General features: G+C 39.1%; 2 protein-coding genes across 7 annotated transcripts in view; one reads left to right on the forward strand and one right to left on the reverse strand.

Moving 5' to 3' along the window:
- Positions 1 to 13,472, forward strand: part of RIF1 (replication timing regulatory factor 1) — a 160,559-nt gene that overhangs the window by 119,750 nt on the left and 27,337 nt on the right. For 3 of the 6 annotated variants that reach the window (XR_008624503.2, XR_010109392.1, XR_008624506.2), the window contains 2 exons: positions 4,111 to 4,455; positions 6,111 to 6,211. The gene's annotated coding sequence lies outside the window, so the exon portion shown is untranslated. Of the gene's footprint in view, positions 1 to 4,110; positions 4,456 to 6,110; positions 7,558 to 13,472 lie in introns of those variants that run through there. The other 3 variants (XR_008624504.2, XR_010109388.1, XR_010109389.1) reach the window with 3 other exon arrangements.
- The window catches only part of NEB (nebulin), a 241,876-nt gene that overhangs the window by 44,444 nt on the left and 183,960 nt on the right, over positions 1 to 13,472 (reverse strand). The window contains exons 135-145 of the mRNA XM_034954281.3: positions 11,626 to 11,730; positions 10,876 to 10,980; positions 10,527 to 10,631; positions 8,322 to 8,426; positions 8,048 to 8,152; positions 7,310 to 7,414; positions 5,869 to 5,973; positions 4,393 to 4,497; positions 3,625 to 3,729; positions 1,977 to 2,081; positions 1,167 to 1,274 (exon numbers count right to left, since the gene is read on the reverse strand). Of these exons, the coding sequence (XP_034810172.2) occupies positions 1,167 to 1,274; positions 1,977 to 2,081; positions 3,625 to 3,729; positions 4,393 to 4,497; positions 5,869 to 5,973; positions 7,310 to 7,414; positions 8,048 to 8,152; positions 8,322 to 8,426; positions 10,527 to 10,631; positions 10,876 to 10,980; positions 11,626 to 11,730 (1,158 nt within the window). The remainder of the gene's footprint in view (positions 1 to 1,166; positions 1,275 to 1,976; positions 2,082 to 3,624; positions 3,730 to 4,392; positions 4,498 to 5,868; positions 5,974 to 7,309; positions 7,415 to 8,047; positions 8,153 to 8,321; positions 8,427 to 10,526; positions 10,632 to 10,875; positions 10,981 to 11,625; positions 11,731 to 13,472) is intronic.

Here is a 13,472-nt window from a genome sequence, read left to right on the forward strand (position 1 = left end):
GCCTGCCATATAATTTTTGTTTCTGTGCTTGTGCTGAAAGGACCAGTTGGACCCGTATTCATTCAGGTTTTCCTTTCCCCAAATCAGCAAATCTTGAGTTCAGAACATCTTGATAACTGCTGATGGAAGAGAAGCCTTTCCCTACCAGCTCACCCAGACAGAATTAGTCTTGCTCTCCTTCTGTGCTCCTGCAGTTATAGCTATTATCATATCATGTTATAATTTTTTTTAATCTGCCTATTCTTTCCATTAAGGACCCCTTAAGGGCAAAAACTGTTTATCATCCATCATCTCATTCCTAGTGTCAGGCACATAGACAATATTTGATGAATGAATGAACTGATGAATACAGCAATCATTCTACCTTTTAAAAATATATGGAACTGTATATTGTCATTGCTGGAGACATACCTAGCAAGTTTTGGTATATGTGGGTTTGGATAGGAGGGAAAGGCACAGAGAAGGCTTAGCATCTGCAGGCCCAACAGGCAGTTTTTCCATCCTGGGCCTGGGACTTCCAGCTTCACCCACTTTTGCTCTTCTTAAATTTCAGGGTCGAGGGCCTCGATCTGGGCTTTTTCATTAATCGTTGGGGAAGGATCCTAGGTTTTATGTGACTAAGGCCAAAGTAAACTGTTCCGAGGGAGCCATAGTGGGGTTTACTAAACTGATCATAGGAATCACAATTTTCCTGGCTTCACCATAGACCTAGTTTACCAATTTACTTATCAGTATCTTTAGGAGAAAGTCGTGGAAATTCATTTTTAAAAAATCAGTACCTCAGGATATGTTTAAGCCACGTGGAGAGCCATCTGGGGAGAAGTCCCAGGCATGTGGAGAGGCCACATGAAGGGGTTCCTGTCTCGTCTACACAGTAGCCCAGCTCCCAGCCCGCAGCCATCACCAATGGCTAGCCATGGGAGTGAGCCACCTGGATGTCCTGGCTTGACTGAGCCCCAGGTGTCTGCCAGCAACATGGGGAGTAGGACTATTCAGCTGTGTCCAGTCAACTTACCGAATCATGAGCAAAAGAGATGACTATTATTTTAATCCACTAAGTTTTAGGGTGGTTGTTACACAGAAATAGATAACTGGACCAGGGTTTGTTACATCACATTAGAAGGAGGCCAAGATGAGAGGGACTGCTAAACCATTCTAGTACTTACATCACTGACTTCATCTTTAACCTTGCGGACATGCAGCAACATGGGCGTGTCGTGGATTGTGGTGTAGCCTCTGGGTTTGGCCTTGTTGTATTCCAATTTATAAAGGATCTGAAAGATCAAAAAGCAGAAAGACATCATGTCATGCTTCTCAATGTATAATATCAAAACATAAATGCAAAGTTTTTTCCTGAGTGAATATAAAGGAAAGAGAATTCTACGAATTTGACAGGTGCTTTCATGCTCTCTGCTAAGACCTCAGTGTTTCCAGCTGGCGTGTCTGCCAGTTTGGTCACAACAACTCTTTTTTTTTTTCTTTCTTTCTTTTTTTTTTTTTTTTTTTTTTTTTTTTTTTTGAGACAGAGTCTCACTTTGCCACCCAGGCTGGAGTGCAGTGGCATGATCTTGGCTCACTGCAACCTCCATCTCCTGGGCTCAAGCAATTCTCATGCCTCAGCCTCCTGAGTAGCTGGGACCACAGGCATGCACCATTGCATCTGGCTAATTTTTATATTTTTAGTAGAGATGGGGTTTTGCCATATTGGCCAGGCTGGTCTCAAACTCATGGCCTCAAGTGAACCACCTGCCTTGGCTTCCCAAAGTGCTGGAATTACAGGCATAAGCCACCACGCCCGGCCACAACAATTCTTTACTGGGGAGGAGAATCCTGTGCATAACAGGACATCTCGCACCCCTGCCTCCCTCCCACTAAATGGCAGCAGTCTCCCAGACTTTGTGACAATTTTAAATGCCCCTCCATGTTTGCAGATGCCCCCTGAGTTTGAGAAGGTATTCAGTGTTTCTTGCACTTACATCGCTGATTTGTTTGTTGACTTTTGTAGTACGCAGGTGTTCTGGAGTATCCACAATTGAGGTAAATTTGTCCTTTGATTTTTCATAGTTTTTCCTGTATTTGATCTAAATTGTGGAAGAGAAGAAAGAGCTCTAAGAAGTTGTAGAGTGGGCTTTAAGGTATCTAATTATCCTCTTGAAACACCAGAGTGGGAGATGGTATCTAGCTTTCTCTTTAATTCCTAACTGGAAATGTTTACTATAAATTTGTGTCTGATAGCAAAAGTGAAATGGAGTGAGCAGATGATACTACTACTAATAATTTCCTTTTTTTGTTTCCCTCTGAGACGGAGCCTTGCTCTGTCACCCAGGCTGGAGTGCAGTGGTGCGATCTTGGCTCACTGCAACCTCCACCTCCCAGGTTCAAGCAATTCTCCTGCCTCAGCCTCCCAAGTTCCAATATGTTTTATACACATGTACTCGGAGGCCCCCAGAGGTTACGAGACTGAGCCAAGGGCACATTTAGACCAAATCTCAGAGCAGGACTAGAACCTGTTCTCTGGAGTCTGACAAATATTGTTTTACTCATAACATATTGTATTGAACATGTACAATCTCCAAAGGCATTTTTCCATGTCAAAGATGAAACAGGGATGTAAAATAAAGAATGAGTATATATGAAGTATTTATCATTTAAAAAAATTCATTTGTTTTTGCAATTTTCAAGTCATAATTATTTTCATGCACAGAAGCTGTTTTAAGCAGGACAGATACAGAGAGCACCATAAAATTTCATGCACAACTATTTGAGGATCATATAAGGACAAAGGAGGAAGTTCAGGCAAACAGGATATTTATAGGAGGAGAAATGAGGAGGTTAAGCTCTTAATTGGAGCTTAACCTCCTCATTTCACATATTGATTTCATGGTAAACTAAAATGACAAAACAAGTTGCTAAGAGAAAAGCTCAATTAACTTTTTTTTTTTTTGTCTGGGAAAAATGGTATTATTACTAACATTGTGTCTGGTAGTTACCAATTATCACTGTTTATTGCTGCATCAAATTTACCTTTCAGCATGTGCTGGAAAGTGCATGCTTCAGTTGGCCTTCTAAAAAGGCATTATTATCAGAGACACTGTTAACCAGTGTGTGTGGGATCAGATGTGCTGGAAATAACCTAGCAATTCAGCATCAAAGTCAAGAGGCGCCATGAATATATACAATATTCATAGAGCTGCACGGTAACCCTCATCTCCCCGCAACAGTTGTAGTGATAATTGAACAAGGGACACATTAGATGAAAACATTAAATATTCAGACCTTTTACATGCTGTTGAATCTACTTATTATCTTCAATCTCTAAGGAATCTATTTCTTTGAGGCAAATACTGAAAAGTATAAATTAATGTTATACCACTTTGGAAATAACACTTGAAAGAATCAGTTAATTTTATTAAGAGTTCTGAAAGTGTCAGATGATGTACGGATGACCGCTGTCCCATCACCTTTGGCCACATTCAGAGATCATTTACAAGGAATGAATATTTACATAGCTTTACCATATGAAGCCAGCATGGGCAGGGAGTGGGAGAGGAAATCAATGAAAGCATACAAGGGAATGCATCCAAGACTTCTAAACCTCCTTCTTCACATCCCATCAGACATTACCTGGCTCCACATATGCGAATTGTAGAGAGCAGTCAACATATCTGGACGCAGAATTTCATTACATCCATGTTGCAGAAACATCTTGGCACTAGATTTATATTTTCTCTGTCCATGCAAAGAGCAGTGAAGCACAAAAGAGACTTATGAAGACAGAAAAGAACACGGCTCTATATCCCAATCACCTCCGAGTGAAGAGATGTAGGCATACACACTTTATGTACTCATATATGTGTGGGTGAAGACATCAAATACATTATAATGTGAAGCAGAATGACTGCAATGCTTGCGGTTGGCCATTCATAGTCCTTGTGAATGGGGAATGATACAGCTAGTTTCACTTACGTTACCACCAAAATAGCTTTATAGAAAAGAAGACATCTTTGGAATAGAAAGATATATAGTAAGGAGTTATGTCTTCTTCCATTAATTTTTGTTTGTTTTTTGTTGTTGTTTGTTTATTTTTTGCTTTTGCAACTCAATCTGCAGTTTAGAGTTGCAGTTTTCAAACAGGTTCTCCAGAAGAGTAAAGGATGGGAGGACCCAGCTTTTCCTTTCATCTTCACCACAGCACAAGTGAGAACACAGAGCATGGACTGGCACACTCAAATAGCTGACGGGCTTTTTGGGTGGCTAGACAGATACTTTGAAACAGAACAACCCAATATCATAGGCAGAACCTATGACATCCTTGCAGCAGACGGGACGACATCTCATGAGAAACTGGGAGCACAGTCCTGCCTGGGCCACCGGCCAGCCCCATCACAGTACCTGACTGATCTGGTCGCCTGCGGTCTTAGCCAGCAGATGTCTAGGCTCATCGACTACCAGGTGGTATTTATCTTTCCGCTGCTCATAATCAGCTCTGTATTTTTTCTGCTCAAACATCATAGCATATTATAGCAAGAGTACAACTTCAAGGCTACACAAAAATGTCTCAAGGTGAACACTCCAGAGGGCCAGAACATGTCATCTCTAGTGGCGGGCTCCCAACATACCCAAGACAATAAAAACAGGGAAGCAAAGAGAGTCAAGTGGAGGAAGATTACCTGAAGAAGGCTGGAGTGTGGGATAGGTCAGATTTATGACACCAAAATTAGAGTTCCTTGTGCCCAAACATTTTCCATCTTTGCATATGATGCCATTAACAACATTAGGTTTTATGGCATCTAACGGTATATTTAAAATAGGGTACTGATCAGCTACAGCTTTACCAACTAAGGCTGTGAGAATCTCAAAGCATAACTGATGCTAAAACATCCATGGGAAATTTGTAATAGTCTTCTAATGCTATTAATTTATTGGATTATAAAGGAGACCTGGAAATTCTTCATGAAATAGAAAAATAGAAACAAAATATATCAAGATTGTATTCATAGGAAGCTACTGGCAGTAATTCTTCAGGGTTGTCCAGTCTGGAAATCTACTGAAAGTGAACTGAATCAAATGTAAAGACAACAAACAAAAAAGTCATACATTTAAGTAAATATACCATTGGCTATATTTTCATTTTTAGAAATACTGTACTAATTTTCTCACGGAATTTTTGAACTTATAGAAACCTGTAAAAAATCTGAAAATAGGAAATTAAATACAACTTTAACTATAAACCATCCCAACTAAATAAATTCATAGCTTGTTTATTTCAGCCATCTTGAGCTAAATTTAACTTAAATTATTGCAAAGATGGTTACAGGAAAGGCTGGATAAAATAGAAAGAAAAAATTTGGGTGCAGATGGATACTTCTGTGCACCAATATATGTGGGAGTAACAATGGCAATATCTTTGAGGCATGAATCACAACTATTCCTTTAGCGTAGCTCTTCTAACAACTGACGTTTTGGTGCCTTAGTGGAGGATACTAAATTAACCTTGAACTTCTGTGTCTTCCAAATCTACACAACATAGATTGTGTAATATATAAGGGAGTTCTGCTGACAGTCAAGAAAATCCTTTACCTGCCTGGTATTGTCACCCGCAGGGCTGTGCTGCCCTGTGTTTGTGCAGAGGTGCTGATGTTTGCGGGGCTCTCCCACCACTGAACGGTCCCTTCACTTGTTCTTATTTGTAGTTTGGCAGAGCTTGTTGGATGGTGACATTATAGAGTCTTTTCCAAATCTTTAGTTAAAATGAAAACTTAGGATGGCTTTCCTGTCATTCTGTGTATTGGGCTTTAATTTAAAAAAACTCTGAGACTTCTTTAGGGAATTGAATAGGCTTAATTGGAGCAGTTTATTCATACATACCTCATTCATCAATTGAGTTGCATACTTGAAATGCCTATTGATCGGAGAGTCGGCAACATACTTGAAATCTGACTTTGTCCTTTCAAATACTTCTTTATACTTATACTAGAAAAAACAGAACATGGTTACTTGACAGCAGGCTATGATTATCTTAAGAATGAGACATGCTGTTTATCATATGATATAATTGTGATAATTAATTCATAGAACTAACACATATTCGTTTGTTTGTTTTGAGACAGGGTTTCGCTCTGTTGCCCAGGCTGGACTGCAAGGCACAGTCATAGCTCACTGCAACCTCCGCCTCCCAGGCTCAATCGATCTTCCCGCCTCAGCCTCCCAAGTAGGTGGGACTACAGGTTGTACACCACCATGCCTGGCTAATTTATGTATATTTTGTAGAGATGGGGTTTTGTCATGTTGCCCAGGCTGGTCTCAAACTCCTGGGCTCAGGCTATCCGCCTGCCTTGGCCTCCCAAGTGCTGGGATTACCTGTGTGAGCCACAGAACCCAGCCAAGCTAACACATATTTACTGATTGTTTATTCTGCCTCCAAGACAATAAAGGGTAGAACTGCCTAGATGTCTTGAAAACTAGCCCAAAAGTGGACACGACAAAAACACTTCCATTGAATGGATGCCAAATAGATTTATTTTCCATATTGGGCAAAAATTTAAATCAATGTCTAGTTTATTTCTATATATTATAATTATTATTTAACTTTGAAAGTATTTTCATGTGCACTTGAAGGTTTTTAGTACATTAATTTGAAGAGTTTTCCAGTAATTAATCAGATAATCATAATCTTCTAAGAGCAGGTGTGGGGTATGACCCAGCTAGCATGCCACCTGTTTTTAAACAGCTTCATGAATTAGAATAGGTTTCACCATTCCACAGTATTGTAACAAACAAAGAAGAATATGCCCTAGAATGAATCTGGCCCACAACATCTTCTTAGATCTTTTATTTACTATCTGGCATTTTTCAGGAAAAAGTTTGCTGGATCCTATTGTACAGCCCAAATGCAAGTGAATTGAATTGCTTTATGTTGTAAATAGGAAAATGAGGCTATAAAAACTAGGTGGTTTGCCCCACGTCATACATTATTTGTGGATTAAAATAACCCCACTTTATATTGGCTGTCATATCAGCTTTAATAGGAGAAACCACCCAGAGACATATTAATAAGGAGAGAGTTCTAGAAGAATCATGAGGGGTTGAACAGAGTTGATTTTTCATCAAATTCAAATAAATGCCTTCAGTCAATGAGGTTAAAACCCAAGAGTTTCCTAGCAGTGAACAAGTAAGTATGTACTCAAACTATAAGGTCTAGAAGCCATGATAGGGATGGAAACATGAAAGACTATTTCTCAGTGCTAATTCTCTCTGGGTACAGGTATATGTCGAATGGATGAGGCCAATTCTCCTTGAGTATATATACCTTGCTGTAGAGAGTCTTGTTCTTTTCAGCCAGAGTGAAATCAGGGGTATCATAGGCATAGCAACCAATGCCTTTAAGCCAAGTCAAGTCTTCTTTATATTTTACCTGGGAGAAGAAGAACATCAAAGAGTTCTAAGAAGCCATCTCCAAACAGCAATAAGTTAGTATCTATACAAGTGGAACAAACAGAAGCACTACCCCTTGAGGTATATGAAATAATAAAGTATTAAAACAATTATTTAAAAGACTTTCAGTAATACTGACCTTTGGTATATTGTTTTATAACATATGGAAGTTTTCCATTTTTAATACTAATTAAAGCAATTCAAATTTAACAGGCATACTTTCCTAGATAGTATATCATTAGCTTGGCAGCTATATTTTCATACACAGAGCTGAACTTTCTAAGTGAGCATTGTTATGTGTCTTAATTGCTTCATGAAGTTGTCACTTCATTGGATCAAAATAGGCTATTTCCTAGATGATATATATCACTTCCGGTCCTGTAATATGATATCATACATTTAGGAGAAAAATGAGGTTTATAAATTTGAATATATATTTCCTTCTCCCAAGTTGAAATTCACTCACTTAGCAACTGAGTTTTATGATTTAAACATCCACACACAAAATCTAAAATCTAGCCAAGAGTTTCTTCAGTTTTTATGCCGTGTATGATTTCAGAGCTTATATGGGAATATGAATTTATATGTGAAAATAGAAGATGTCAACACTCACATCACTGACTGCGTCAGTGACTGCTCGGTGGTGGAAATGCTCTGGACGATCAGGAATGGACCTCCAGATACCCAACTGGCTCATGTAGTTCTCCTTGTATTTTATCTGTTATAAAAAACACAAAGACAGCTGTAAGTCTTACCCAAAGTTAATGTAAATATGGCTTCTTTCTGGAGAATTTCAGAAGAGGGAGGTTGCTAAAAAATATATGTATATGTATATGTATATGGTGAGTTGTAGAGCCCAACACAAGTAGAAATATTTAGGGACATACTTTACTGATGTCATCTGTGACTTTGCGATGATAGACAATGTCTAGGGCATCTTTCACCGTGTGGTATTTCCCTTTGGTCTTTTGAAATGTTTCTTTGTAGCGTAGCTAGAAAGAGAAAAAGCACATGAATTACAAAAAAACTACCAAGTTAAATAATTGAGCTCTTTTAAGCATGAACTCTCTTGTCTTCTCTCTGGTTTTCCCATGAATACATTTAGGAAAAATTTAAAAGCTTATTTCAGACCCTAGAAGAGAAAAAGAACACTAGGGAAAACTAATGAAATCCAAAGCAACTATGGGGTTTAACCGATCATAATGTATCAATCTTGGTTCACTGATCATGGCAAATCTACAATGGTGATACAGGTGTTAGCAACAGGAGGATATGGGTGTTCCCCTGGGTGTGGGGCATGTGATAACTCTGTACAATTTCAGTAAATCTAAGACTACTTAAAATAGAAAGTTTATTTAAATATAAAACATAAACCAAAAGTTCATTTGAGAGAAAAAAAAAACCCAAACAAACAACATTGTTGAGCCCAAGATATGCTAATGTACATGGAAAAGGGGAAAAGGTTTAGCTTCTAACTCCTAGTATTAAAATGCCTTCTTCACTAAGCAGTCTTAAAACTTCATTTCATTATAATCTTTATCTTTGTGATATTTCAAGAGAAAACAGCTCTGATTCTAACCTGAGAATATCATAGATGATTCATCTAATCTACACAAGATGGGTGCTTCTCTGCACAACCTATTTTCAATGTCAAACAGTTCTTTTCTTTTGGGAAGTTAACTGAGCAAACACAGTGAAAGATGTCTTTTCTTTGACTTTGTAATTTTGTTTTTTAGATGGATCATAAGATCGCTTAGATCTACTTGTGGGGCTAGCCATGGTTAATACTGAATTAAATGCCAGATACTACCCTTGTTACATTAGACTATTGTAAAGATTAGAGTTATCAGAATTGCTACTGATAAAGCCCTAGGGATGGTGCTGTCCAGTGGGGCATGATGAATCCCAGGGCCAATTTCAATGTGTGGCCACCGCTGTAAGATATTAATTCAGCTTGGCTCAAATAAATATTCAACAGTAACTTTGAAGTGATAATGATGAAGGATGTCACAAGAAGACTAAAAATATCCTAGAAGGTAGATTTTGAGGGGAGTATATGATTTTTTCCCAGCTTATATTTTAAGCACTAACTGGCATTGCCTTTTTCTAACTAGTAGGCTCTTCTCTTCTCCAAATAAAAATTCCTAACAAAATTATGGAACTGAGATATTGTTCACATTTGCTGTGCCTTCTCTTTTCTGCTTTAGGCTTACTGCAATTACCTTAAGATGCCTTGAAATCCTAGAGCTATGTTGCTAAGTTGAGGGGGTCATGAAGTTGGCTTGATTTTTGGCTCAGTTTAAGTCTCAACATGTCTAGTCCTCTAGGGGTGTGGCTCTGGTAATGGGTACAGTGAATTCCTGGTTGGACCCTGAGACACAAAACCCGTAAGGATTGGCTATTTACCTTGGATTCACTACTTCACATCTTCATTAACAGATTATTAACAGATTATTACCATTAAAAGGCAGCCTTGCCCTCGATTGTGTGATATGGAAAATGAACGTCAGTTCCCCCTAATTTTAACCACTGTGTCATGCATCATTCACATGATCTATATGCAATTAAGAGAAGAAAGGGAACAAACATTTTCTGAGTAACTAGGAGCCCAGCAGCATGCTAGACACTTATACATTATCTTGTTTGGTTTTATTTAATTATCACAATTCTCATTGTCATTCCACATATATGAAAAGAGACTCGGAAAAATTAGACAGATGATATAGAGTCATACAGCAGGCAAGTAACAGCATCAGGATTTGAATCCATGTCTGGCTGACTGCAAGACCATAATTTTATGGATAAGTAAATTAACTGTCAAGTATCCCCAGAAAATGCTGCTGAAGAATTATAAGAAAGGGTCATATTTTTATTCAGGAGAGAATTTAGAAGAATAGGCTTCTGGTATCTCTCAGCTATTTTGCCTGACTAGTATTGTTTGGGCATTTTTTTTTCTCTTTAAAAAAAATGTGTGTTTTTTTCCTAGGCCATGGTTTAGAACTATGGATATGGTTGAAATATGTTATGTTTCTTAGGTACTTCAACCTCAGCTCTCCCCATCACAACAGAAGAAAAAAGGAAGGGATGCATACATCACTGGCATTCCAGTAAGCCCTCTTGGCTCTGATGAGGATTGGTGTATCTGGAACCGGAGTGTACTTGTCTTTCATCTTTTCATATTGAATCTTGTACTTTTTCTGAGAAATAAATACAGAAGAGAGAGACAAGCTTAAGTGTCTTCCCAATTTCCAACCAAGCCACAGGTCTTGTGGAGGGGCACAATGTGTTACACACTTTAAGAGAATAGCTCTGCCTTTTGTGTTTTGATGATGCTGAGCACCATTTATAGTAATGAGCTCTCTGATCAGAGGTAGCAGGGGAAGGTTTTAACAAAGTATTTTTCTTTTTACCCAGTGCCTCAGTGCTGAATTCCCATCTTACCTCGCTGACCATGTCCTTCACGTCTTTAGCATGCTTCAAGGCTGTGGTCTGGTTTCCAGCGTGATGATGGGGTCTCTCTTTGGTGGCAAGTTCAACATACAGATACTGAATAATAGCAGAAAGTGAGGTGTCATAGAGATAAAGCATTTAGTATTTAGCATTCAGTCCACTTCATTCATTTCTAACCATTCAGTGGGAAGGTGGTATCTGCTTACTGTCCTGATGTTTGTTTGCTTGTTTTTTTGTTATATGCGTTTCTGTTCATTTGTTTCTCTGTGTCTCATATTTGAAAACAAATACACATACTCCAGTTATCTAATATGCCTACCACTGAGTATGATCCAAGCAAAGCCATGTGATAAAGAATGCTAACAGAAGTATGAGAAGATTCTGATAGACCCCTCAACATATTTTCCCCTGATTTTTGCGTGACTGCATGAAATACAGCTTCGTTTGTCTGCGGATAACAGGAAGATTCTATAGAATGATCAAGCAATTATTTTCATTACTCCAAAACACAAGTTTTATAACACTTAGGAAAGAAGATGTGGCATCCCTTACCTGAGTAAAACACAACCATAATTATCATGGCCCGAAAGAGAACTGCTTCTTCAAGTGCAGTGTTAATGGGCATGAGGTTGCAGCCAGGACAACCAAGTGTGTGAGTCTGCCACTGGCCAGGTGAGGCCAGGCACATATAATCACCCCCTGTGATGCCCAAGTGGCAGGCTTATGAACCTCTGAGCTTACCTGACTCTGAAGCTTCTGCCCTCGCTTGGCTCTTAAAAGATCAGGAGTATCAGGAACTGAAGTAAAGATTGACTTCTGCTTCTTGCCTGCAGCTCTGTAGACCAGCTAGACATAAACCAAGTTATCACCATCATTTCTGTTTCATGGGCATGTTATGTTCTCTGCAGATGCCTTCACTGCTTTTACATAGAAAAGGCAGGAGCCCTCCCACTGCAACGATTGCAGTTTCTTCCCAATAAACCAACCTTTTATTTACCTCCTGCACCCTCCTTTTCTTTTTTCCCTTGTGTCAAAACAAGAGACATTCTCTAGCCTGTCCAAAATTCAAGACTCCTGCTGTGTTCTTGGTCCCATTTGCAGTTGTCCCTTCTAGTACCCTATTCCAGCAACTGTCTCCATCTCCTCTGTATCTTCCACCCTTTCTGTTTTCCCAATCCCCTCTCTTCACCTGCAAACAGACTCAAGACCTCCTGTCATTAATTAAGCCTTTTCCAGTCTCTAGCCAATGGCCTTCATTCTTCTTTTCTCAGCCAAGTTGCCTGTGTTTCTTCTTTGCCTCTCTTTTGATTAATTTCTCAAGACCATAGTTTGGCTCCCACCTACCCACATCAATGAAGTCACACTCATTGAGACTACCAAGAACTTCATGATTGCCATGAACACTTCTCTGTAGCAACTGAAGCTGCTCAGTGTTTCATTCCTGAAAACTCTCTTCTCTGGCTTCCATTCAACCATTCTTCCCTAGGTGGCCTCCTGTCTTTTAGACCTCCTCATCAGCCTTCCTCTGGTTCTGCCCTCATGCAAAGGCTGCTGTTAACTGGGGTGAAGGATTGGCCCCTTTCACCCAATACATTCTCCCGGGGTGATCTCATCTGTACCTGTGATCTCAAGCATCACTTTGAGATTGATAACTTCCAAATCTACATATCCAGTGTCTTTCCTGAGCTCCAGACCCAAGTTTTCTACAACTTTCTGAATTTAGGTGATTTACCATGTTCAATATATAATTCTTTATATTGCCTCTATCTCTATCTCAAATTGCTGCTTCTCCTATTTTCTCTATTTTGCTAAATGACTTGTTGATATCCGTTACTCGGACCAGAAACTTGGGGGAGTCATCCTAGGCTCCTCCCTTATTCCTACATCAAAATGGTCATGAATCCTGGGCTCCTCACTTTGTGATATTCCTGAAATCTGATTATTTGCCAACACCACTGCCCTAGTTCAGCCTTCCATCTTATTTTCTACATGTCAAAACCACCTGCTCAACTCCTCTATTGGACCACCCCACATGAGTCACCCATCTTTCAAAAGTCTGAGACACATATTTTCTTAATGCTCAAATCTATTCTTCATAGAAATAATTCTTCAATGATTTTTCATAAAGTCCAAGGTCATTTATATAACACCTACAAGTCTTTATAACCTGGCTCCAACCCATGTTTCTATAATAGCTTCATTTACCAGCATCCTTCCACACCCTCCATGTGCTATGTAAACTAGTCCCAGTTACTGGAACTCATTATGGCTGCTTTCACAGACTGTCTTTCCTGCCTTGAATGTTCTTCTCCCTTTTATTTGCCTGGAAAACTCCAAGAGTCCATGCTGTCTTGACTGTTCCTATATAAAGCCATTTATCACACCAATGCCTGTTTCTTCTCCGAGACTAGGGCACAGCAGTTCAGTGGTACGATCCTTTCATCAACTAGAGCTCAGACAAAGGGCCTAAAAAAAATAGTTGCTAATGAATGTTGAAGGAATTTAATATAATGCGGCAAATGAGAAAGAACAAATGGATACCAAATAAATTCTAATCATGGATATAAATACCAGTTGAACAGATAAAA

This window comes from Pan paniscus, chromosome 13 (genome assembly GCF_029289425.2).
Source record: "Pan paniscus chromosome 13, NHGRI_mPanPan1-v2.0_pri, whole genome shotgun sequence".
Taxonomy (NCBI): Eukaryota; Metazoa; Chordata; class Mammalia; order Primates; family Hominidae; genus Pan; species Pan paniscus.